At 47.0% G+C, this 22,195-nt stretch overlaps 1 protein-coding gene across 4 annotated transcripts; it reads left to right on the forward strand.

Annotated features, from left to right (window-relative positions):
* The first annotated feature begins 123 nt into the window (after positions 1-123).
* Positions 124-20,323, forward strand: LCMT2 (leucine carboxyl methyltransferase 2). 4 transcript variants are annotated; one of them, XM_063393390.1, is made up of 14 exons: positions 124-209; positions 692-816; positions 2,513-2,594; positions 2,911-3,091; positions 5,361-5,517; positions 5,934-6,123; positions 6,517-6,624; positions 8,669-8,759; positions 10,931-11,188; positions 13,209-13,439; positions 14,272-14,369; positions 16,039-16,226; positions 16,428-16,563; positions 18,504-20,323. In XM_063393390.1, exons 1-14 carry the CDS (start codon positions 186-188, stop codon positions 18,669-18,671), a joined length of 2,037 nt encoding a protein of 678 aa, XP_063249460.1. In that variant the 5' UTR covers positions 124-185; the 3' UTR covers positions 18,672-20,323. The 4 variants fall into 4 exon arrangements, with proteins under 4 accessions (XP_063249460.1, XP_063249459.1, XP_063249461.1 ...); XM_063393389.1 differs by having other exon boundaries at positions 138-227; XM_063393391.1 differs by lacking the exon at positions 18,504-20,323 and adding an exon at positions 18,177-18,450 and having other exon boundaries at positions 171-263.
* The last annotated feature ends 1,872 nt before the right edge of the window (positions 20,324-22,195 follow it).

The raw sequence follows: 22,195 nt of genomic DNA on the forward strand, positions 1-22,195 counted from the left end.
CCCCGCACCGAGACCCGCAGCCCGCACCGAGCCCCCGCACCGAGCCCCGCAGCCCGCACGGAGCCCCGCACGGAGCCCCGGTGCCGGTGTCGCTGCCGGTGCCCCCGCCCGCCAGGGGGCGCGCGCTCCGCGCTCTCTCCGTCCGGCGCTGCGCTCCCGCTTCCGGTCGGCGCGGCGTGCGCGGGATGGGACACGGGCGGGCGAGCGCCGTGAGTGACCCCCGGGCCGTGAGCGACCCCCGGGCCCCGAGCGATCCCCGGGCCGTGAGTGACCCCCGGGCCGTGAGTGACCCCCGGGCCGTGAGCGACCCCCGGGCCCCGAGCGATCCCCGGGCCGTGAGCGATCCCCGGGCCGTGAGCGACCCCCGGGCCCCGAGCGATCCCCGGGCCGTGAGTGACCCCCGGGCCGTGAGCGACCCCCGGGCCGTGAGCGACCCCCGGGCCGTGAGTGACCCCCGGGGGCCCGCTGCGGCGGGGAGCGGCCCGGAGAGCCTCGGCCCGGCTGCTCCGGAGAGCGAGGGGAAGCGGAGGCAGGGACGGAGAGGGATTCGACGGCGGCGGGCACTGCCGTCCCCTCCGCTCAGAGCCCTCCTGGCGCTGCCCGGCCCCGCCTCCCCGCGTCCCGGGGCCCGCGCGTTTCTCGGGACGCGGTGCCGGTCGGAAGAGGCAGCGCCGTGTCCTTGTCCCGGCAGGTCCAGGGCACCGGCGGCAGCAGCGCCGTCAGCAAGTGCTCGGCGGCAGCGCGGGGCTACATCCAGGACCGGTTCCTGCGGCTGCTGGCGGGGCGGCGGCGGCGGCGAGCGCCGCTCATCCACCGGTGAGCAGCGAGCGCTGCGCAGGACCTCGAGCTGCTTCGGCAGCTGAGCCCCGGTGCTGAGGGAGGGCATCTCGGGCTGCGGGAGGGCCGGGAGTGACGGGACAGGGAGGAATGGCTTTAAGCTGAAACAGAGTAGGGTTAGGTTACCTGCTAGGAAGATCTTCCCTGTGAGGGTGGCGAGGCCCTGGCTCTCGGGTTGCCCGGAGAAGCTGCGGCTGCTTCATCCCTGGGAGTGAGCGAGGCCGGGCTGGATGGGACTTGGAGCAGCTTGGGCTAGTGGAACGTGTCCCTGCTACGGCAGAAGGGTGGAATGAGAGCAGCTTAAGGTCCCTTCCACCACAAATCCCCAATCCCCATGTCGGCTGGGCAAGGCACAGCTTCCCAAACACGTTTTACGCAAAGTACACGGAGTGGCAAAGTGGCAGCGTGCAGCGCACTGTCTCACAGTAGTGTAGCTTTGTTAGACTGTGAGTATAATGTTACATGGCTTCTGGACCAAAACTGAATGCTTTGTCCTGAGTAAAATATGCCACCAGACTGGTTCCTAACTCTCGTGTTTAATGTTGCTGAAAACTTCATAATATTTGAAAACATATTAATAATGTAATAACATCAATAGTTTTCCCATTAATTCCCCAGAATGTTACAATTTCTGTAAGGTATTTGGTGGCTCTGGGAAGCAATATCTTTTGAGTGAGTGGTTGTCTGACCAGGAGGACTTCTCCAGAGCTTTGTAAGACACAAAAACGATTTAGTGTGTGTTTGCAGAGGGCTCTAGGCTGATGATGTTGTGGAATTTACATAATTCGAGGTGAATAGTTTAATGCAATCCAAATGACTGTGAATTGCCAAAGGAGTTTAGTTCAGGGGAAAATCAAACAGCAGTGTTCAAGCAGAAGCTTGCAGACCTATGAAGATGGATGTGGCCCATCAGGAGGCCTGCATTGATTTGTCACACAACATTGGCATGCCAAGCTGAATTCACAGGAAGGGTTCTGTATTGCATTTATCAACAATTTTGGGACATCTTAGACTGTGTGGTCCCTGTGAGGCGTGAAGATGATAACATGTTTGTTAAAGGGGTGATAAAAGCTGAAATATAGCCAGGTGGATATAGGATGAAACTAACTGAAAGAGAATGCCAAGAAACAAAAGGCATCAGTCCATGCCAGAGTAAGGAAATGGTAAATGCTTTCCAGGAGTTAGTCTGGCTTAGTTCTGTTTATTCAAAAACCAGAGAACAGAATTCCTCTCCTGACTTTGCTTTTCCTCCCTTTTTTGATCCCTTCTCACTGCAGTAGCACACACTCGTTCATTTTGTTGTTATGGCATATGGTTTGGGGCAGGAACTCGGGTATTGGCCATCTGATTTGCCAGGGAGCATCCTCACTGTCTGGATTCATACATTTTCGTTGAGCAAATATTTACTTATGCAAAACAGAACAAGTCCAGCTGGGATATCTGCGTGTTTTCTCTGGGTTATCCATTGTCTTGATGGTTAATATGCACACTGCAGGAGATCTGTATTTATTAGCAAGCTCTAGAGATGACAAAATCATCTCCCAGTGCAAGTCTGAAACAGGGAGTTACTGGGTAGAGGCTTAGAGAAAAAAAACCAGAAAAAATAAATTGAAGTTGCCAGTGCTGGAGAAATTGTATTCCTGGACATTGATTGCAACAGAATGTGTTCCTACAGGGGTTATTACATCCGTGCCCGTGCCATAGATCACTGTGTTCAGGACTTCCTGCTGAAGACACAAAGCCTGCCCAGGACACAGGTACGCTTTCTCAGGCTTCTGGCATCTCTCACTAAATATGTGTCAGGTCTTTCTGGCCTCTGGGCAGTAACTTGTTAGTGCATCTGTTGGGATCCATTGCCAGCAGGGCACAGAAATCTGACTGGCAGTACTGTGGCTGTCCACGTGTCACTTTGGCAGAACTATCTGAGGGGGGCAATATCCACACAGAATTACTCTGCCTCTTGCAGGAAGTTTCCTGATTTTGTCGCTCTACAGATATTTAGTATTTTTCACACCTAAATGCTCAAGATGCTGCTAGAGTTGAGTATAACTTTTTCTGATACTTTCTCTGCAGATCCTATCTTTAGGTGCTGGCTTTGATTCCTTATACTTCCGTTTGAAGGATCTGGGTCTTCTGCATCACACTGTGGTATACGAGGTAGATTTCCCAAATGTGGCATGCCAAAAAGCTACTCTGATCAAAGGAATGAAGGAGTTGTCAGCACTGGTGGGAGACACTGGAGGGGAAGGATTAGGTATGGCATTAATGGAAGATTTTTTTTGTACAAAATGTTTAGAAGAAGTGAAACATAATTTCAGCCTTCAAAAAGCGAGAGATTATAGTAGGGAACCATGAAATTGTAGATGAAAAGGATGTTCATTTTATGAAAAATGTTGAAACAAATAATTTGTAAGCATTGGGACATAACAAGAAGCCAGGATGGATTTGTCAGGAGCCAATTATATCAAACCGAGGTCAGTTTTTTCTGTTGCAATTTCTAAAAGGGCGCGTCCAGGTTGGAGTTTACTGGTCCCAAAAACAGTGGCAAACTGTAGTGTGTGCAGTGGGAGGTGATGAGGATGATACAGTGATGGAGCAGGTGAAGGAGGGGAGGCTGAGAGAACTGCATTTGTTCTGCCGTATGGGGAGGAGTTTGGGAGGGAGGGGTGTCTTACAGCACCCTTCAGCTGACCTGTTGGGAGGGGTTAGAAAAGACAGAGCCACACTTTTCTTGGAGGCATAAAGCAAATAGTCAAGGGACAATGGTTGAAAGTTGCCAAAAAAAGGAAATTCCAGTGATGTACAATGAAAATGTCTGGGGGGAGGTTGCACCACATGAGTAGTTAAAAACAGGAACAGATTGCTTAGAAGGGTAATGGCATCTCTGGCCTTGGAGGTAGAGCTTGACTGGACAAAGCTTTAGGCAACGTGACACAGATGATTGCCGTGAGGAAGCAGTTGGACAAGATGACTTTTAAACGTCCCTTTCACACTAAGTTATGCAATGATTTATGGGCTTGATAGGTAAGAGAGAAGGTTTGACTCTTGAGTGTCTTGACTGTAATAAAACATTAGTTGTTATGTCTCCTGACGGGTTTTTTGCCCTTCAAAGCAGGAGAAAATGAGCCTTGTGAAACTACTGCAGAATATTGTGCCAGCTGAGTGCCAAGGGGCAAAAGGAAGAATGTAAAGTGTGTGGATCACTGGAGGTTTCTCCTGCATCTGTTTTCCTCCAGGATTTCCAGTAATGCTCTAGATGATCTGCTATACAAGATGAAATGTCACAAACCTGCAGGAAACATGGGGACTTGCAATAAGATGAATGAGAGTAGGAGTTTGACAAAGTACACGAATGGTCTGGAAAACATGGAATGAAATGCAGTAGGGACATATGTAAGCTTCTGCATTTAGATAGTATTGATCAGTTTAAATACAGATGGAAGACAGCTGCAGAGTGTGAGTTCCTGACTCCCAGGTCTTAGTGAGTAGCTGTTCCATGAGCTTGTTCATTTTCCTCCTGAATCCATTCACATTTTTAATATTGGCAGAGTCCTGTGGCAAGGCAGTCTGTCCATACCACGAATCTTCAGGTACTTAAAGGAAGGTGTCAGATAGTTGGAAATACCCTGTTCTCTGTGTCCAGAGGTCAGCAAAGGATGGATAGACAAGTCAGGAGAAATTAGAACGGAACACTCTGATGGACTTCTGAAAAAGGCCATTTTGCCTCCAGAAGTGCATGTCTGTGAGAACAGTGTAGTTTAACTGTTCTCAGGACAGATGCAGTTGTTGGGTTGTAGAGACACAGAGTAGGTGATTTCTAGAGGTACTTTACAGTTTGCTTTGTTAATGATGCAGTTTTGGCTGAAAAGGTTAACAGGCCATAACTTATGATATTCTGATGGGGTACACAGGTGTGATAAAGCTTGCAGATCATAAACTGGAACTTATTTCTGAGGATGGTGATCTGTGAGTCATGTCCTACTGTTTGCTGAGAGCTGGCATGTGCAGTTTCAGGACTCAGTGCCATTATACAGAAACTAAATCTGTTTAACAAACAAACCAACCAAGCCTAGGAAACCTGAGGATGGTTTTCTGATTGTGAAGGAAACTATTAAAATTCTATCAAAGCAATGGTGCTTTCTTAGCCTAAAGTGAAAGGTGTATAAATAAGAGCCCTTTAGGTTTGATTTTGAATTAAAATCAGTGGTTCTAAAAAAGTCTTTTAAAGTAAATATAATAAAGTTTTGTTATTATAGTAAGTGTAATAATTCTATGAGAAATCTGTAGATGAAATTTGCATTAGGAATAATGGAGTTTTAGACCTGCAGTTACTGGATCACGTGGCACTATCCCTTCATGGGTCATTTAATGATGGGGATTTTCTTACACATGTTCCAGAGAAATACAGTTGATGGACATATCCTTGTGAGTGATGGCCTGTGGTTTTGATTTTCATGTTTGTCTCTTTTGGTCTCAGTATTGCAGCAGCACCCTGGTGAGTTTGTATCATTTTTGTCTCCCAGGAGCCATTACCTTTTCTGGAGAGGATTATAAATTACTGGGAGTGGATTTATCAGAGCTGTCTGAGCTGGAGAGAGTCCTGGAGGAAGCAGGACTGAGGAATGAAATCCCCACCCTCTTCATCGCAGAGGTGGTGCTCACCTACATGGAGAACACCAGGTCAGCTGGGTTCTCCTCTCTTACCCTGTGGTAAAGGGAGAGCAATAAGCTTCTTTCTGAGTACATCACCTTGGGCTCGGATGTCTTGAAACTAAAGCCTTGGGAATTCTGTGGCATCCCAAATAGCTCCCTACATCATAATTATGATGATGTAATCGATATCCACATGATATCCTAAAAGGAAGGAAAAAAAGAAGAAAATCTCCAAAGAGCAATTTTGAGGGTTTTGTTCTTCTCATCCCCTGAGTTGACTGTGCAGATGGGGAGGAGATGTTCAGCACAGCACCCTCATTAGTGTATTGCCACTTGTCAGGATGCCTTAAGAGCAGCTTTATGGTGTTGCAGGAAGATGCTCTGCATCTGTTGTATGATGAGTGGGCTCTCAATTTAATTTCTTACGCACAATCTCCCAACAGGTCAGATGCCTTGATCCAGTGGGCAGCAGAACATTTCCCCCAGGCATGCTTCCTGCTGTATGAGCAGGTGCATCCAGAGGACCCCTTTGGACGTGTCATGCAGCAGCATTTCAGGCAGCTGAACACTGCCCTGCGCTCCCTGGCGCAGTTCCCCGACTGTGAGGCACAGCAGAGGCGCTTTCTGGGCAAGGTGAGCACCTGCAGCTCAGGGCATGCATGAACTGTGATTTACCTGAGGGGGATTGGAGCACTGAGTGCTTGGGCAGCTGTGGGCTGAAGCAGACAGGGCTGAGGCTGAGGTGCTGCCTCCTCTGGTATCATGACTCGTCACTAGAGGGTGCTTCCAACTAGCTTGCAGCTCATATGGGATTAATGGGTTCCTCTGAGGCTTTTGATGTAATAAATCAAGTTTTTAAGAACTTCACAGATGGGAGATCTATTTCCACCAGGTTTCGGGGTGTTCTTGCTTTAGCTGGACAGTCTTAGTGGCTTATGCAGGTGTTTAATTTAGGGTCTTTGTTTTCCTCGGGAAGTGAGTTTCTGTCCCTCCAGAGGTGATAACTTTGAGGGATTTGTCTTTTAGGGCTGGACTGAGTGCAGTGTCATGGATATGAATGAGTTTTTCACCTGTTGTATTCCAGAAGATGAGCAGCAAAGAATGCAGACTCTGGAGCCTTTCGATGAGTATGAGGTAACCCTCCTTTATTCTGAAGATCAGGGACCTGGCTTTGATATCATAAGGTATTTGCAATTTCTTGTGGTTGCAATTCTGTACAGAGCTGCTGAGGCACAGGTGTTCATGAAGGCAGAAGGGACCTTGGATCAGCTTATTTAACACAGAGGCCACGGGGAGCTCCTTGTAAAGCAGCATGGGAAGAAGGCTCTCCTTGATCTTAGAAAAGCTGCACGTTCCTTCCTTCCTGTGAGCAGTGTATCAAGGAGACAGGCTTGTCATAGCAAACTACCTGGTAGTGTACAAGAAGTCGTGGATGCTAAAAATTGACCTAGATTCAAGGGACAATTGCTTTAATGAAAGAGAAATCCATTAAGAATTACTGAATACATAAATATACACCTGATGTGCTGTTCCTGCCTGCAGTTGGTTGAGAAAGCAGATGCACTTGTACTGCTCTCTTCCATTTCCATAGACTACTTTACTGTTTGTCATTTTTGGATACAGATAACTAATTTTGGATATTTTTGCATCTGACTTTGTACAGCCATTCCTGTATTAATGACTGAAATTCAACTATGACTCGGTTCTTTGCCATTTTTATGTTAACTGCTGGCAAAGTTTCCAACTGTTTGAAGTCTAGATGTGAAGATAAGTGCAAGATAGTGAGTAACTTTGAGCTAAATGTCTTGTGGAACACTTACTAGAAGTTTCCCTTTTGATTTTATCGTTCTCTGTTTATAATTTTAGATATCTAATAACTGTAGTATGAAAACAATTGAATGTGCTTGAATTTATTTTGCTGGTAGGATCTGCTATATTGCATTGCTATATGAATAAAAGAGTGGTGACTGACAGTGGTGGCAGATTTGCTAAGTGGTTTAGAGATGTGTGCTGGAGTTGTAGGTCAAGGTCATTGCTCCTGCAGTGGGAAGGTGAAGACTTGGTGTTGTTTTCCTTACAGAGGAGGTTAATGTGCATGAGTCCAAGCTGGAAATGTGCACAGGAGTAAATGATGTGATAACAGAGAGCTCTGCAATTAGCCTTTGAGAGAAAGATTAAGTGAGATTCAGGTCTTATTGTAAACAAGCTTGGTCAAATTAGGTAAGAAATATAAAATACACACCCAGTGTGGAGGAAAACTATTTTTAGAATGATTTGCTTATAGTCTAATAGTGGATTCTTCCATTTTCAGTATTTGCATTAATTTCTGGATGTCACTTTTCAAAAGATGCTTTTTACTTCTAATATGGGTTGGGGAAATTAAGCTGATGAGTTCTTGTGCCTTTTAAATTCATGTTTATGCTTGGTAGTCACATAGTTGGCCAAATATATCCCACCCCACAGGCATGAACACACTCAATTCCCTAATGTCCCTAAACTCCAGAGTGAATTCTCATTGCTGCTGGCTTCCTGTACATTCCTTTTTGCTTGTGCTTGTGCCTCAGAATGTTTCCAAGGCCAGACTGAAAAGGATGTATTATTGTCCAGCACACAGACCATGTTGCACCTTTTAACACTTGTGATGTCTTTGGAATCACTTATATTCCACGAACTTTAAGAAACCATAATCCCTTTGGTCTAAAGACCTCACTCTTTTTTTATCATAAGAACTGAGGAGCGTAAAGGGAAGCTGATTCCAGAAAGAAAAACTTTACCATGCAACATATAGTTAAGATATGGGATGCATGTTGGGCACTTTAAAAGTTTATGTGAGCTCAAAGAGCAACTGGGTAGGTTTATGGATGAAAAATCTGTCAAGGATTGTTCAATACAAAGACACAGTTTGCTGCTTAGATCATCCCTGGGCTGTAAATTTTTGAAAGTTGGAGTGAGAGAGGTGTTTACCTACCAGGTCTTTCTCCAATTCAGCTTTACCCCTCTGATTTTGACCATTGATGGAAGCAGTGCTAGGCTGGGTTGTTATTTGATTTGGTCACCCTGGCTGTTCTGAGGTCCTTAGTACTGTTTGCTCAAGGATTTTTAAGGGGATTGTTTTTTGTTTGGTTCTTCCTTTCTTGTTTTGTGTGTTTAGTTTTTTTTTACTTTGGGCTTGCTACAGGAATGGCATCTGAAATGTTCTCATTACTTTGTGTTGGCTGCGTCAAAGGGGATGGGACCTTCCTGGACTCCGCTGTTACCCAGTGTGACAGGTACACACCAAGTAGTTTTCACAGTATTCTTTTATCTCATACAGGCATCTCTGAGAGCTTGTAGGAGACACTGAAATCCTGGAAGGGGCAGACTGGAAGGGGCAGATGGGATGCTGCTGTCTGGTAGCTTTCTCCAGTCCTCCACAGTAGTTCTGCTGTCCAGACCAAGGCCAGGGCTGTGGCCTGCTGCTGCTGGTTCTGATCACTTCAGTTCTTTCAGTTTATTGAACCTCTCAGTCCAAACAGCTTGTAGTTTGTTCATACATGAGTCCCTCCAGTGCATGGCTGCAATGCCAGCCTACGCTGCTCCTCCTCGTGTTTTTGGGATCTCCCTTTCAAATTTATTCCTGGTTGCCTTCACATATGGCTCTTTGAACCATTCTTTCCTTCCAGCTCCCAAAAGGTTTTTCTGTTTTCTTGACTGCCCACTCCAGCAGACCACTCAGGAGCCTGTCATGAAGCTGTGCTTTGCTTTGTTATCCCTTGTGAGTGCAATTGTACCTGTCATATTTCTGTTTCTGAAATGCTTTTAAATCTATATGTAATTTTTTTTAAGATGGGAGAAAAGTGGTACAGCTGGGGAAAAGCCAAGACCAAGACTGTGTTTCTAAGATAAAAATAGTTTGGTGGCAGTAGTAGTCCAATAAATTTCTGTTTTCAACTTCTTTCTTCCTTTTCCAGGGTAGAAAGCAGAAGGTTATTTTTAACCTGTTTTATATCACCAGTGTTCACAGTACAGCACCACAAGCAGTTGTAGCTTCAAGAGAAAGTTAAAATCTGTGTTCTAGGGAGCAAGAAAAGCAGCTGAAAAAGGATAGGGCAGGATGGCATTCCTGAGGCAAACAAGGCCACTGTATCCATGTGACATGTTTCAGTTAGATTTGAAGATGTTGTAAAATTGAAGCTAAATGAATGTGGGTGTGATTTAATGGACTGTGTGATTGTCCTTGGTCTTTAAGGTAAATCCTTGAAGGCTCCTAAAGGCATAGTATCTATCCCTAAATTTAAAAAAAAAATCAAACATTTGCTTAAGGTACTTTATTACAGTAAAGTATTTGACTAATTAGAGACAGGATTAGAGTCTTTCTGCTGCTGTCTCTGTTGTATTCAAAACTGATAGCAAAAGCCTTCAAAGTCTGGTAAATTGTCCATGCTTAGATATATTTTACTGGGAATGCAAAACATATGTCTCTGATATCAATAAATGCCCCCAGTTATCCTCTCAGCCTTGGGTACCAGTGCAAGTACTAAATCTTCCAAAGAGATCGTGGTAAGTGTATTTTGTGACATGAAAAACTCTTCCATCTTTAAAAGATCAGTCTGTAAAAAGACTTCTAAGCCCAAGGAGATGAAATTTCTTACTTCATCAAATGATGAAGTAGGGTCTTGTACAAAGCAATGATCAGTACAGGCAATTCTCTTGATTATGGCATACAAAAAATGGACTGCGAGCTGCTCCTCCTCCATTTCATCATCTCTTACATCACAAGAATAAAGCCCTTGATTAAAACAAAGAAGACACAGATTCCAAACTGATTAAAAGGAAACAATGAATAGGTGAACCAGAGTCCTGTGCTGAAAGTTTGCTCCGTGCTAAGGGATATAATATTTGGAGGGAAGATCCTTAGCTAACTGGAAATACTCTCCTATAGTAGGACCATTGGAATTAACAGATTACTTGTCGTGCTTCAGAATGTTATTTCAGTGCTTCTGTGAAGGTAGGATCAAAATCTGGCAAGACAATTTGAAATCAGCTTCCAGGTGTTTGTCCTTTCTCTGCTGTTCTTTGTTGTTCATGTAGCCAAATACTGTCTTAATCAGCTAGGTGCTCCTTTTGAAGGTACTGCAGTGATTCACATCTTACTGCAGCAGTTTATGACACTGCACTCGCTTGGCCAGTCTTGCATGCACCCCCTGAAAGCAGTCTCAGAATTGCAGGAGCTAAGTGAGCAGAGTAGAAGTTACAGTTGGTACAGGAGCAGTTTAAACCATTACATCCTGATTTCTAGGGCATGTCAGATTATCTGTGTGCACTGTCAACTCGCTTCTCAATTTTTTCTTCTTGAAAAGATTAATGGTCATCTTGAAAAGGTGAACATGCTTAATCTTACTAGAAATGTATTCCTTGGTTTGTATTTGTGCATGAGTTCTTTGGTTCTCCTTGCTTGCAGTTCCCCGTCATGCTGGTCCCGTTGGGATGGCTGGCAGTGTCCCTGCAGCAGGATGTGCAAGGCTCTCAGGAATTCCTGGCCTGAGGCGCTACGGTCACCACTCTGTCCTGATAAAACCCAACGTGATTCTTACCACGGGAGGCTTTGGGGAGGAGGATGGACAGCACTGCCGCATGAGGAATTTCCACGTGCTGCATAAGCGTGCGGGCTACTGGGAAGCTGTCTGTGCGACACAGAATATTCCTGATAAGAGATGGGGTGAGTTCCCATACCAATGGCAAGTGCAAGGGGGATACCTTTGTGCTAAAAGTGAAAGAAAGTCTAGTGAAGAAGCGATGTCGGGGCACAGTGATGCTGGCAGTCACAGAGATCTGAAGGTTCTGGTTGCTAAATGCCAGATCCTGCTCTTTGGTCACCACAACCCAATGCAGCATCCCAGGCTGGGGGCAAGGAGACTGGAAAGCTGGAAAGGGACGGGGGGTTCTGTTTGTCAGTGGTTGAACATGAGCCCAGGTGGGCAAGAAGGCAAATGGCACCTGGCTAGTACCAGCCTAGTGTGGCCACAGGCCCAGAGCAGTGATTGTCCATCTTCTGGGCACTGCAGAGACTCTCCAAGTGCCATATCCAGTTTTGGGCCTCTAAGAGAAAGAGTGACATTGAGGGGCTGGAGTCATAGAATCATAGAATGGTTTGGGCTGGAAGGGACTTTAAAGATCATCTAGCTCCAGTGCTCTGCCATGGGCAGGGACACCTCCCAGTAGACCAGGTTAATCGGAGCCCCATCCAGCATGGTGTGGAACACTTCCAGACAAATGGCTGCCACTTCCCTGGGCAACCTGTGCCAGGGCCTCACCACCTTCACAGAGAAAAATTTGTTCCCAGTATCCTATCTAACCCTGCCCTCTGGCAGTGGGAAGCTTTTCCTCTTGTCCTGTAACTGCAGGCCCTTTTCCAAAGTCCCTCTCCAGCACTCTTGGAGTCTCTTTAGGCATTGGAAGGGGTGCTAAGGTCAGCCTAGAGCCTTCACTTGTTCAGGCTGAACAGCCCAGACTCTCTGGCTTCAGAACAGAGGGGCTTCAGCCCTGTGATCAAGCTAGTGAACTCTGAATTTTTTCCAACAGCTCTATATATTTATTGTGCTGGGGACACCAGACCTGGATGCAGAACTCCAGATGGGGTCTCAGAAAAGCAGCATAGAGGATAAGAATCATCTCTCTTGACCTGCTGGCCACACGTCTTTTGATGCAGCCTGGAACATGGTTGACTTTCTGTGCTGTGAGCACATATGCTGAGTCATACTGAACCTTTTGTCCACAAATGCCCCCAAGTCCTTCTCCCCAGAGCTGCTTTTGATACATTCTCTGACCAGTCTGTATTTGTGGTGGGATTGGCCCGACCCACGTGCAGGACCTTGCCCTTGGTCCTGGTGAACTACATGAGGCTGGCACAGTCCTACCTCCTCCGTCCAGGTCCCTCTGTGTGCCCCTTCCTTTCCCTCCGGCACATGACCACACCACACAGCTCCTTGTCATCAGCAAATGTGCTGGGGGTGCCCACGATCCCACTGTCCATGTCACCAACAAAGATGTTAAAAAGGGCCCTATGGAGACCTGAAGAACAGCACTCATCACTGGTCCATATGGACACTGGGCTGCAACTCTTTGAGTGGGACCGTCCAGCCAATTCCTAATCCACCACATGGTCCATCTGTCAAATCCTGTCTCTCCAGTTCAGAGACTGGATGCTGGGCGAGACCCTGTCCAATGCTTTGTACTAGTCCAGGTAGATGGCATCTGTTGCTCTTCTCTCATCCACCACTCCTGTAAGCTCACTGTAGTAGTGGCCAAGGGAATTGGGTGAGGGGCTCAGCCTGAAGAAAAGGAGGCTCGGGGGAAGCTTCTCACTCTTTATGACTGCCTGAAAGGAGGATGTAGCCAGGTGGAGGGCAGTCTCTTCTCCCAGGAGACAAGGGACGGGAGAAAGGGAAATAGCTTCAAGCTGTGCCAGGGGAGGTTTAGGTAGGATATTGAGAAAAATGTCTCTAAGCAAAGAGTCATCCATGCCTGGCACAGGCTACCCAGGGTAGTGGTAAAATATACATCCTTGGTAGGATTCAAAAGCCATGTGAAAGTAGCTCTTGGGGACACAGTTTAGTTTTGGCCTTGAGTGCTGGAGGAATGGTTGGACTTGATAATCTTTAAGAGTCTTTTCCAACTTAGATGATTATAAATTTCTTGGAAAAAACACCTGTGTGAACCATGAGGTTTTGTCTCCACAGGTGAGAGGTTGTACCATACTGTGTCCTGTCTCTCGGACACTCTGGCCCTGGTGGTAGGAGGACGAACATCCCCATCGAGTGCAGGCTTGGGAATGTTGTGGCTGAAGTTCCCCAAAACCTGTAATGCTTCACAGCCAGACAACATTGCAGTGGAGCGTGTAAGTCTGCAGCCTGCTGCTGAAGCAGCCCTTCTGCGTTGGAGACACAGCACAACTGAAATTACATTCAAAGGTAAAAAGCCTGGAAAGAGTGGAAGTCACTGTAGGTATGCAGGATCTTGCACTTGATCTTGTTGAACTTCATGAAGTTCATATTGACCACTCCTCAAGCCTGGCAGTAGGAAAGAGATTAAGAGGCTTTGAGATCTCTTCTTAACACTTGGCTCTTTATCCAGAAATCCTTCAGAAGAAATATTACTCTTCTAGTAGCAATTGACAAATACTCAGTAGTTGTGAACAGCTCTAGAATCAGGTCCTGCAATAGCAAGCTGAAGGTTGGTCTATTAAAAGATGCTGGTTGTAAGGGGCAAAAACTTAAGCAGTGGCATTCAGGAGCTGAAAGCAGTCCTTTCCTAAGCTGTCCTGTTCCTGCAGCTGGCAGGGAACGCTCCAAGAGGAGCAGAAGGGAACTGTTAAGCAGTTGTTAATCTAGTCTAGAACACACTTTCCATTTGTGGAGCAGTGTTTAATTAACACTGTAACATAGTTTAATGTTCAGCCTTCCAGTCAGAATTTTATATCAAAGAAGCAAGTGCTTAATGGGTAAATAAAAATTTATTAATAATACATTGGGTTTTGTCTTTGTCAGACTGTATTGTTTAATCTTATTTTTGCCTCAATATTGCTTTGTAGCTGAAGAAAGTGAGCAACACTGGTGTTATCTGCACAGTCCATTCTGAATCAGTGAAAGGACAGGGCATAGTGCAGTGAATGCATGTCCTTGACATCCACCCCAAGTACTATTGCACCCTTTTTGTCAGCTTCCCTTCTGTGCAAACAGAAATATTTGCTTTTGTGGCATACCAGATTCTAACTTGTGTTGCCACCTGGTTGTGTTTCCACAGGTGAGCAGTACCTGTTTGTGTATGGCGGCCGCTCTGCCCTGGAGCCCGTGCTCGGGGATTGGTGTTTCCTGCACGCCCCAGAGCTCTCCCCCACTGCGGTAAGAATGTGCTCCATGCTGATTAGAGGTACAACTGACCTCTGAACACCCAGCTTTTATGTCGGATACAGTCTCTACAGAATAGTGGAAGTTGGAAGGGACATCTGGAGTCATCTAGTCCAGCACTCTTGCTTTAAACAGGTCTGACTAGAGCAGGTTGCTCGGTATATTGTCCAGGTGGGATTATCTCCATAGATGGAGACTCCACAATCTCTTTGGGCAACCTGTTCCAGTGCTTGACCACCCTGATAGAACAATATGAGGGGGTTTGATGTTGAAGTGTATTTTTTCTATGTTAGTTTGTGCCCATTACCCTGTTGCTGGATGCTACTGAGAACATATAGTCGCTCTCTTCTTTCACATCTCCCATCATGGACTTGTCTGGCTGGGACCTGGACGTTTTTGTGGAAGGATACTGTTAGAGACAGTACAAAAAGCTTTGCTACAATCAAAACCCCTTCCACATCTGCTGCTTTGCCTCAGTCAACTAGATTGCTGAATGTGTCATAAAAGGAAATTGAGTGAAAGAGGACTGGCCGCCAGGCTGGTGTCACTCTATTTACTGTAACTCTTTGAGCCCAGCCTTGTACATAGCACTATTGCAGGGTGAGAGATGCATAATTGCAGGATGTCACAAGCAAAACATGAGTAATCAATATGCCACTGTTGTGGGAGGCCTGTGTCTTCAGATTTGTAACCAGGAATGTTATCTGGTAGACACATGAATTGCTTCTTTTGTTTTCTACAGTGTTCCTAATCTCAGCAGAACACCTGTAAAATACCCAAAGCTGATTGCTGAAAAAGAGGTGGACAGGGTGTAAAACAGCTGTGTAGAGGTATGCAGCAAGAATGACCAGGCCACATACCTCACAGGGGAAGGTTTGGAGGTCTTCTAGCTATTGATTCTGGAGAAGATTCAAGATAGAAATAGATCTTCTAATATCTAAAAATACTGCTGCAGAGAAGACAAAAATTGTTCTCCATTTTAACTTTGAGAAGTACAAGGAATCAGCTGGATGCTAAGGAAGGCTATTGACTGTGAAGCTACCTGAGTCTGCAGTAGGCTGCCTAAAGAGGTGAGAAATTCTTGTCACTGCAGACTTTTGGAAACTATATATAAACATCCATCCATCCAGATGATAACAGATACAGTTTTATTTGTTTTAGGGAAAAGGTGAAGTGGCCTCCAAATTTTTCTCCATCACTTATTTGCTGTGATATTTCTTTAATGCCTGGTCTTAAAATTTTCCTTTAGTGCTTGCACTGAAGGTTTTCTTTCTGGATTTTAGCCCTGCAGCTGAGCCTTTTATCCTGCTCTGTGGTTTGAGCAACTGACCGCCTGCTTTGCTGGTCACTGCATTAGTCCATGTGTTTCTAAACAAACTTGTGGTTCCCAGGTGTGTGTCTTGAGCAGAAAGCAGCATGCAAGAATGCAGATAAAGTTACCTCTAATAAATGTGTGGGAATAAACACTGTAAAGACTGATTATATTAAATGTACTGAGGGTCAGAGGCAGTGTAAATGGAAGCACACAGCAGTCCCTAGAGGAACATGTGGAGAAGTTTAGGTGTCAAAAAACTCAACCACACAGGAAAAGGCATTTAAAAGCCTGGACATTAAGCAGACACTTAGTTTGGCAAACTTCAGCCTTGGACTTGTGTTTTTTTAGATTGCTGTTGAGGGTCCAGTCCCAGAAAGCCGCCACTCTCACAGTGCCTGCAGCTGGGAAGGAGGCGTGCTGATCGCAGGAGGTCTGGGAGCAGCTGAGCAGCCCCTGGGTTCAGTTTTCCTTCTGAGGGAGCTTGAACATGGCTTTCAGTGGCAGACGATAGAGACACACCCTCCTCTTGTCCCAAGGTAAGCAGAAAGCATTCATAGCATCATAAAATAGTTTGATTTGGAAGGGACCTCTTAAAGGCCAACTAGTCCAACCTCTGTGCAATGAGTTAGGGGCATCTTCAATTAGACAGGTTGCTCAGAACATTCAGCAGAGAATCCTCAGCCTGTCTCTACCAGCCTCCCTTGCTAATGGAGTTCAATCTCCTTTTGAACTCACAGGTATTCACATACTGCACATGTGCATGAAGGAAAGCTTCTGCTTGTTGGTGGAGTGTGGTTTCATGCGTCCTCTGTGCCAGGTGTCACTGTCATTGACTTAATGACTGGTCTCTGCTTGGACTATGTGATTAATGTGGTAAGTACTGAAATTTTTCTGTCAGGTTAAGCAGCATCCTGTGAAGGAACATGGTAACTTTATGGAGAGGTAGGATCTAACTCCAAAGTGCTGTTACCCAGCACAGAGAATATAGCAGTGTTAAGAGAGGGAGAGAGGGAATGTGCAGAAGACTGGAACATGGAGCTCCTCTATTTCAGACAAGGGGCAGCAGAACTGAAATGAGCACAAGCACAGTCACTTCAGGATGTCTGTGGGGGAAGGAAACAGATAAACCAGAGGCTAAGTTAGTGTTTATGGAGGTGTGTGGTATAATTTCATGGAGAACTTCCTGGTGGAAGCTGCAGCATTCTTTAGCTGCTGCCTGAAATGTCAGAAAAAAAAAAAACAGCACAGAAATACTGGAAACTCCAGTAGAACATGAAAGTTTCCTGTAAGGATGATTGAACACTGAACAGATTGCTCAGAGAGGCTGTCATATTTCCATTATTGGAGACATTTGAAACCTGACTGCGCAAGGTACTGAAGAGCCTGCTTGAGTTGAGCCTGATTTGAACAGGGTGGTTGGGCTGGATGTTGCTTGGAGGACCTTTCCAACTTTAATTATTTGGTGTCTTTTTTCTGTGAATCACTGAAGAACAGTCATACAGTTGGTGTCACACAGCAAGATTTTGGCATACTCTGAGCAAAACTCGGTCTACATCTCTGAGCAGTGCTCATCTCAGATAATACTGCCTCAAGTAAAAGAAGGACACATCTGTTGGATGAAATCTGTAGAAGGGCCACAAAGATCATCAGAGAGATGGAGCTGATCTCCTGTGAGGATGCACTGAGAGAGTTGGCGTTGTTCAGCCTTGGGAGAGAGAAGGCTCTGGGGGGACCTTAGAGCCCCTTCCAGTTAAAGGGGGGCTTGTGAGAAAGATGGGGACAGACTCTTTAGCAGGGCCTGTAGTGATAGGACAAGGGGTGATGGTTTTCATCTAAAGGACAGTAGCTTCAAACTAGGTATAGGGATAAAATTTTTAATGAAGAGTATGGTGAGGCACTGCCAAAGGCTGCCCAGAAAAGCTGTGGCTGCCCCATCCCTGGAAATATTCGAGGCCAGGTTAGATTGGGCTTGGAGCAACCTGGTCTAGTGGAAACTGTCCCTGCCCAGTGCAGGGGGGTGGAGCGAGGTGGCATTTTTAAGGTCTTTCCATCCGAAACCATTCTGTGATTCTATAAGAATGTTTGCTTGACACATTTTTATTTATCTTTTATGTAAAGAAACAACTTTCTTTTGATAACTGTACATAGGGAACCTGTCATTGGTGAAACTGGAATTTGTGACTGGTCAGTTTTTTATAGTGGACAGCATGTGTGCATCTGGTTGACCTTGCAGCATTTTGCTGAGGGTATAAAAGTATGAAATGCTTAATTGTACCTTAGTTTTCAATTATTGTCTGTAGCAGAAGTTGTAAGTGGCCTCATATCCTTTAGATAAAATAGATTGCCCTTGTTGGACAGCAAGGAGGATAAGTAAAGTGATAGTAAAGTTGTATCTAAAAGAATATAACTTTTTTGTTTACGCTGAATAAGCAGATGCAGATGGATTGGTGTCTTCCTTTGCTTATGAGCTGTTTACTTTGACTTAGGTGAAACTATCTAGGCTTTTGAACCTGCCAGTTGCATAGGTGAGCTCTGGAACTCCTTGCCACAGGCCATGAATGCAAAAGATTTACACTGAATCAAAGACTGAGTGGCTGCCTTCCTGGGAGGAAAAGCATTAAGATCAGGGAGTACAAAAACATTTTCACTCATTAAAAAATCACAGAACTGCAAGTTGGTGGGTGGGTGTAGTAGAGGAGTACAGCTCAGGGGTTACTTGTTCCTGTGTTCTCTAACTATCTGTTCTTGCCCACATTCATGGGTGGTACGGTAGATCATGTGAAGTCTGTTCAAAATCTCCTTTCCTTTTTCAGGAGCACCTGGAGTGGCCATTAATGCTGCATAATCATAGCAGTGTCTTTCTGCCAAATGAGAAGGAGCTGTTGGTTATTGGCGGTGGTGGAAACTGCTTCTCCTTTGGGACACACTTGAACCCAGGGCCTGTCTTGCTGAGCCTCAGCACCATCCTGATGAGTCACTGAGTGGGACCAAGCAGGGCTAAACTATGCCACTGCACTGTGGGGAGACATCTATTCACTCTAGGACCAAAAGCAGCACAATATTTCCACAAAGGCTTTGCATCCAGAATGCATTTATGAAGGTGGGATCAGGAGGGACAGTTACAGCAAGAGATTCACACCTCAGTGGCTGTTGTTTTTATGGCTGTTTGTGTTGTTGTAAATAGAGTACCTCAAAAGCAGCTGGTGGCAGTAGTCCTTAGAGGTGAAGAACAGTGTGGTTTGTATTGGAAGGCACTGTGAAGGTCATCCTGTTCCACCTCCCTGCCATGGGTAGGGAAACCTTCCACTAGACCGGGTTATTCCAAGCCCCATCAGTCTGGCCTTGGACACTTTCATGGATGGGGCAGCAACAGTTTCTTGGGCAACCTGTGCCAGGGCCTCACTAGCCTCACAGGGAACAATTTCTCCCCAATATCCAATCTTAAACCTACTCTGTCTCAGTGAGAAGCTGTTCCCCCTTGTCCAGTCACTTGAGGCCCTTGTAAATAGTCTCTCTCCATCTTTTTTGTTGGCTCCCTTCAAGTAGTGCGAGGCCACAATTAGGTCACTCCAAAGCTTCTCTTCTCCAGGCTGAACAATCCCAATTCTCTCAGCCTTTTTTTCATAGCATAGAGGTGCTCCATCCTTTTGATTATCTTGGGGTCTCCTCTGGGCTCTCTCCAGCAGCTCCACATCCTTCCTGTGCTGAGACCCCAGAGCTGCAGGCAGCACTGCGGGTGGGATCTTACCAGAGCAGGGTAGAAGTGAAGAATCCCCCCCCTTCCCTGCTGCTCACACTGTGAGATCAGCCCAGCACACAGGGCCAGGGCAGGTCCAGCCTCTCATTCACCAGCACCCCCAAGTTCTTCTTGGCCAGGGCTGTTCTTGATTTCTTCATCCCCCAGCTTGATTTGATATTGGGGGTTGTCCTGATCCACATGCAGTACGAGCTCTTGGTCCTGTTAAACCTCATGACATTCCCAGGGGCCCTCTTCTTGAACTTGTCTGGGTCCCTCTGGCATTTGGTCCCTCAGGATGTGGAGCTGCTAAAATGAGGCCAGAGGAGGCCAGAGATGCTTGAAGGCCGGAGCCTGTCTGTTCTCGAGACAGGCTGAGAGAGCTGGAGGTGTTCAGCCTGGGGAGGAGAAGGTTCCAGGGAGACCTTAGAGCCCCTGACTTCAAGAGAGCTGGAAACAGACTTTGAACAAGGGCCTGGAGTGCCAGGACAAGGGGGAATGGCTTTCCTCTGCCAGAGGGTAGGGATAGATGGGATATTGGGAAGGAATTGTTCCCGGTGAGGGCTGTGAGGCCCTGCACAGGTTTCCCAGAGAAGCTGTGGCTGCCGTTTGTCTGCAAGTGTTCATGGCCAGGTTGGATGGGGCTCGGAGCAGTCTGGTTCAGAGGAAGGTGTCCCTGCCCGTGGCAAGGTAGTGGTACTTGATCTTTAAGGTCCCTTCTAACCCAAACCAGTTTGTGATTCCATGATGAGTGTCTGACTGACAGCACATCAGTTGTTGGGTCCAGAGAAGTTGTTAACATTTATTTGTTTGTTTTTCTCCTCTTTTCTTTTCTCTCATCCAACATTTTTGGAATTTGTTTCTATTTATTACATTATCTCACAAGTTTCTTGCTCACTTTTTTTTTCATACTGAATTGCCAGCCGGGGTTAAAGGACAAGACCCTTTCCCAGCTCCGTTGCTCTTCTCTGGACACACTCCAGCCACTTCAATGTCTTTATTGTTGTGCAGAGCCCAAAACTGAATACAGGATTCAAGGTCCGACCTCACCAGTGCCCAGCACAGGGGCATGATCACTGCCCTTGTGTCATGGGGGGGTCATGAAATTGAGACAAATCATGTATTCAAAAGAGATCTTTTTTATGAAGCAGTTAACTTCCTCCTGCTCCCAGCAACTACAGATCCAACAACTGAAAACAGATTCATGATGTCAAGTGAAATTGTTAAGACCTGACTGACTTAAAGAATCCTGCAGGTTTCAGCAGGGCAACATGGTCATTGTGCCCAAGGCAGCAAGGGCTCTTCCTTGGGCTCCTGTGGGCTCCTGGGTATCCAAAAGGGGGTTCTGATTGCCCCGGGATGACACAAAGAGGGTTCTGGCTGTTCCATAATGTCACAGAGAGCTCTGGCTGTCCCATGATGTCACACAGGGGACAGTCTGCCAGGCTATAAAAGGGTCCCCACAGGAGCAGACAGTGCTGGGTACAACAATCTGTCTGGGCAGACAACAGCCTCAGCCTCTGCCACCCCACCAGGGTTGGATTCCCCTCGCTGGGACCCTGCAGATCTCTGGGAAGCCTCTTCACCAGCCTGTGCTGGTGACCTGGGCTGCTACAGACAGTGCCATGGGCTTCCTCGACATCCTCACCATGGGTGAGCTGGTGGCCATCACGATGGTGGTGCTGCAGCTCATCTTGGTCACTGTCGTGCTGCGGGACAAGTGTCTGTGGGTAGGTGGCCTCTGCTGTGCTGTGGGGCCGGGCCGTGTGGGTTTGGGCTGTTTGTGGCGTGCACGGCAGCGCGGAGCGTTCCGGAGCTGCTCTGGGCTCACCCATCCGCGCCTCTTGCAGAGGATCCGTCACAACTCAAAGCACCCGAGCCCAGCGAGAGGCCGGCGGCAGGGGCAGAGCGGCATGGACAGGACACGGAGCTCAGCAGGCGTGGAACTGCCCCAGGGCAGCTCCCCACGCGGTTCCATGAGCTCTGGGAGGCGCTTCCCAAGGTTCATCCGCAGCTGCCGGGACTCCCGGGCGCTCTTTGAGGAGCACCGCCAGGAGCTGGAGGCGCAGCTGGCGCAGTGGCGATGCGGCAGGGGGAGCGGCAGGGTGGTCCGTGCTGATCTGCATGGTATGCCAAGGCTGCTGGGGGCCAGAGAGTGTCCCCAGTGCCTTGGAGTGGAGTTGGTAAGGCCAGACAGGATCAAGGTGACAGAAGAGGACAAATGTAAGAACATAAGAAGATGCAGCAGCAACAGCTCCATGATGTTGGAACGCAGAAGATCTGTGGCAATAGCCAGGTTGCTCCCTAGACTAGTGGTGATCATGAATCCCACTGTATTGGAAAGCAGTAGCAGCAGCAGGAGCAGCAGCTCAGTGGAGCTGGAATACATCACCAGCACTGCTGCTGGAAGGTTCCTGGAGCAGCTTCATGTCCAGCTTCAGAGATACCTGGAAGCCTGGCAGACACGCCACGTTCAGCACCGCCGCCGCTTCAGCATCCGCTTCAAGTCCCAGTGGTGGCGACGGTTCTGGACCCATTTGAGAAAAAGGGTGTAGTAAGAATGAGTAGTCACAGAGTGGTAGGGGAGTAGGGGGTTTCAGGAACTGCCTGGGACAGCCCAATCCCTGGGCCTCTACAGATCCCTCTGTAGAGTCTTCTGGTCCTCTGGCAGATCCTGGCCTCTGCAAATTGGCTGAGGGTCCCTTCTTCCAGGTCATTGATAGAAACAGGACTGGTCTCAGTGCTGCCCAGGGGAGCCCCACTGGTGAC

This window comes from Prinia subflava, chromosome 3, assembly GCF_021018805.1.
Source record: "Prinia subflava isolate CZ2003 ecotype Zambia chromosome 3, Cam_Psub_1.2, whole genome shotgun sequence".
In the NCBI taxonomy this organism is placed as follows: Eukaryota; Metazoa; Chordata; class Aves; order Passeriformes; family Cisticolidae; genus Prinia; species Prinia subflava.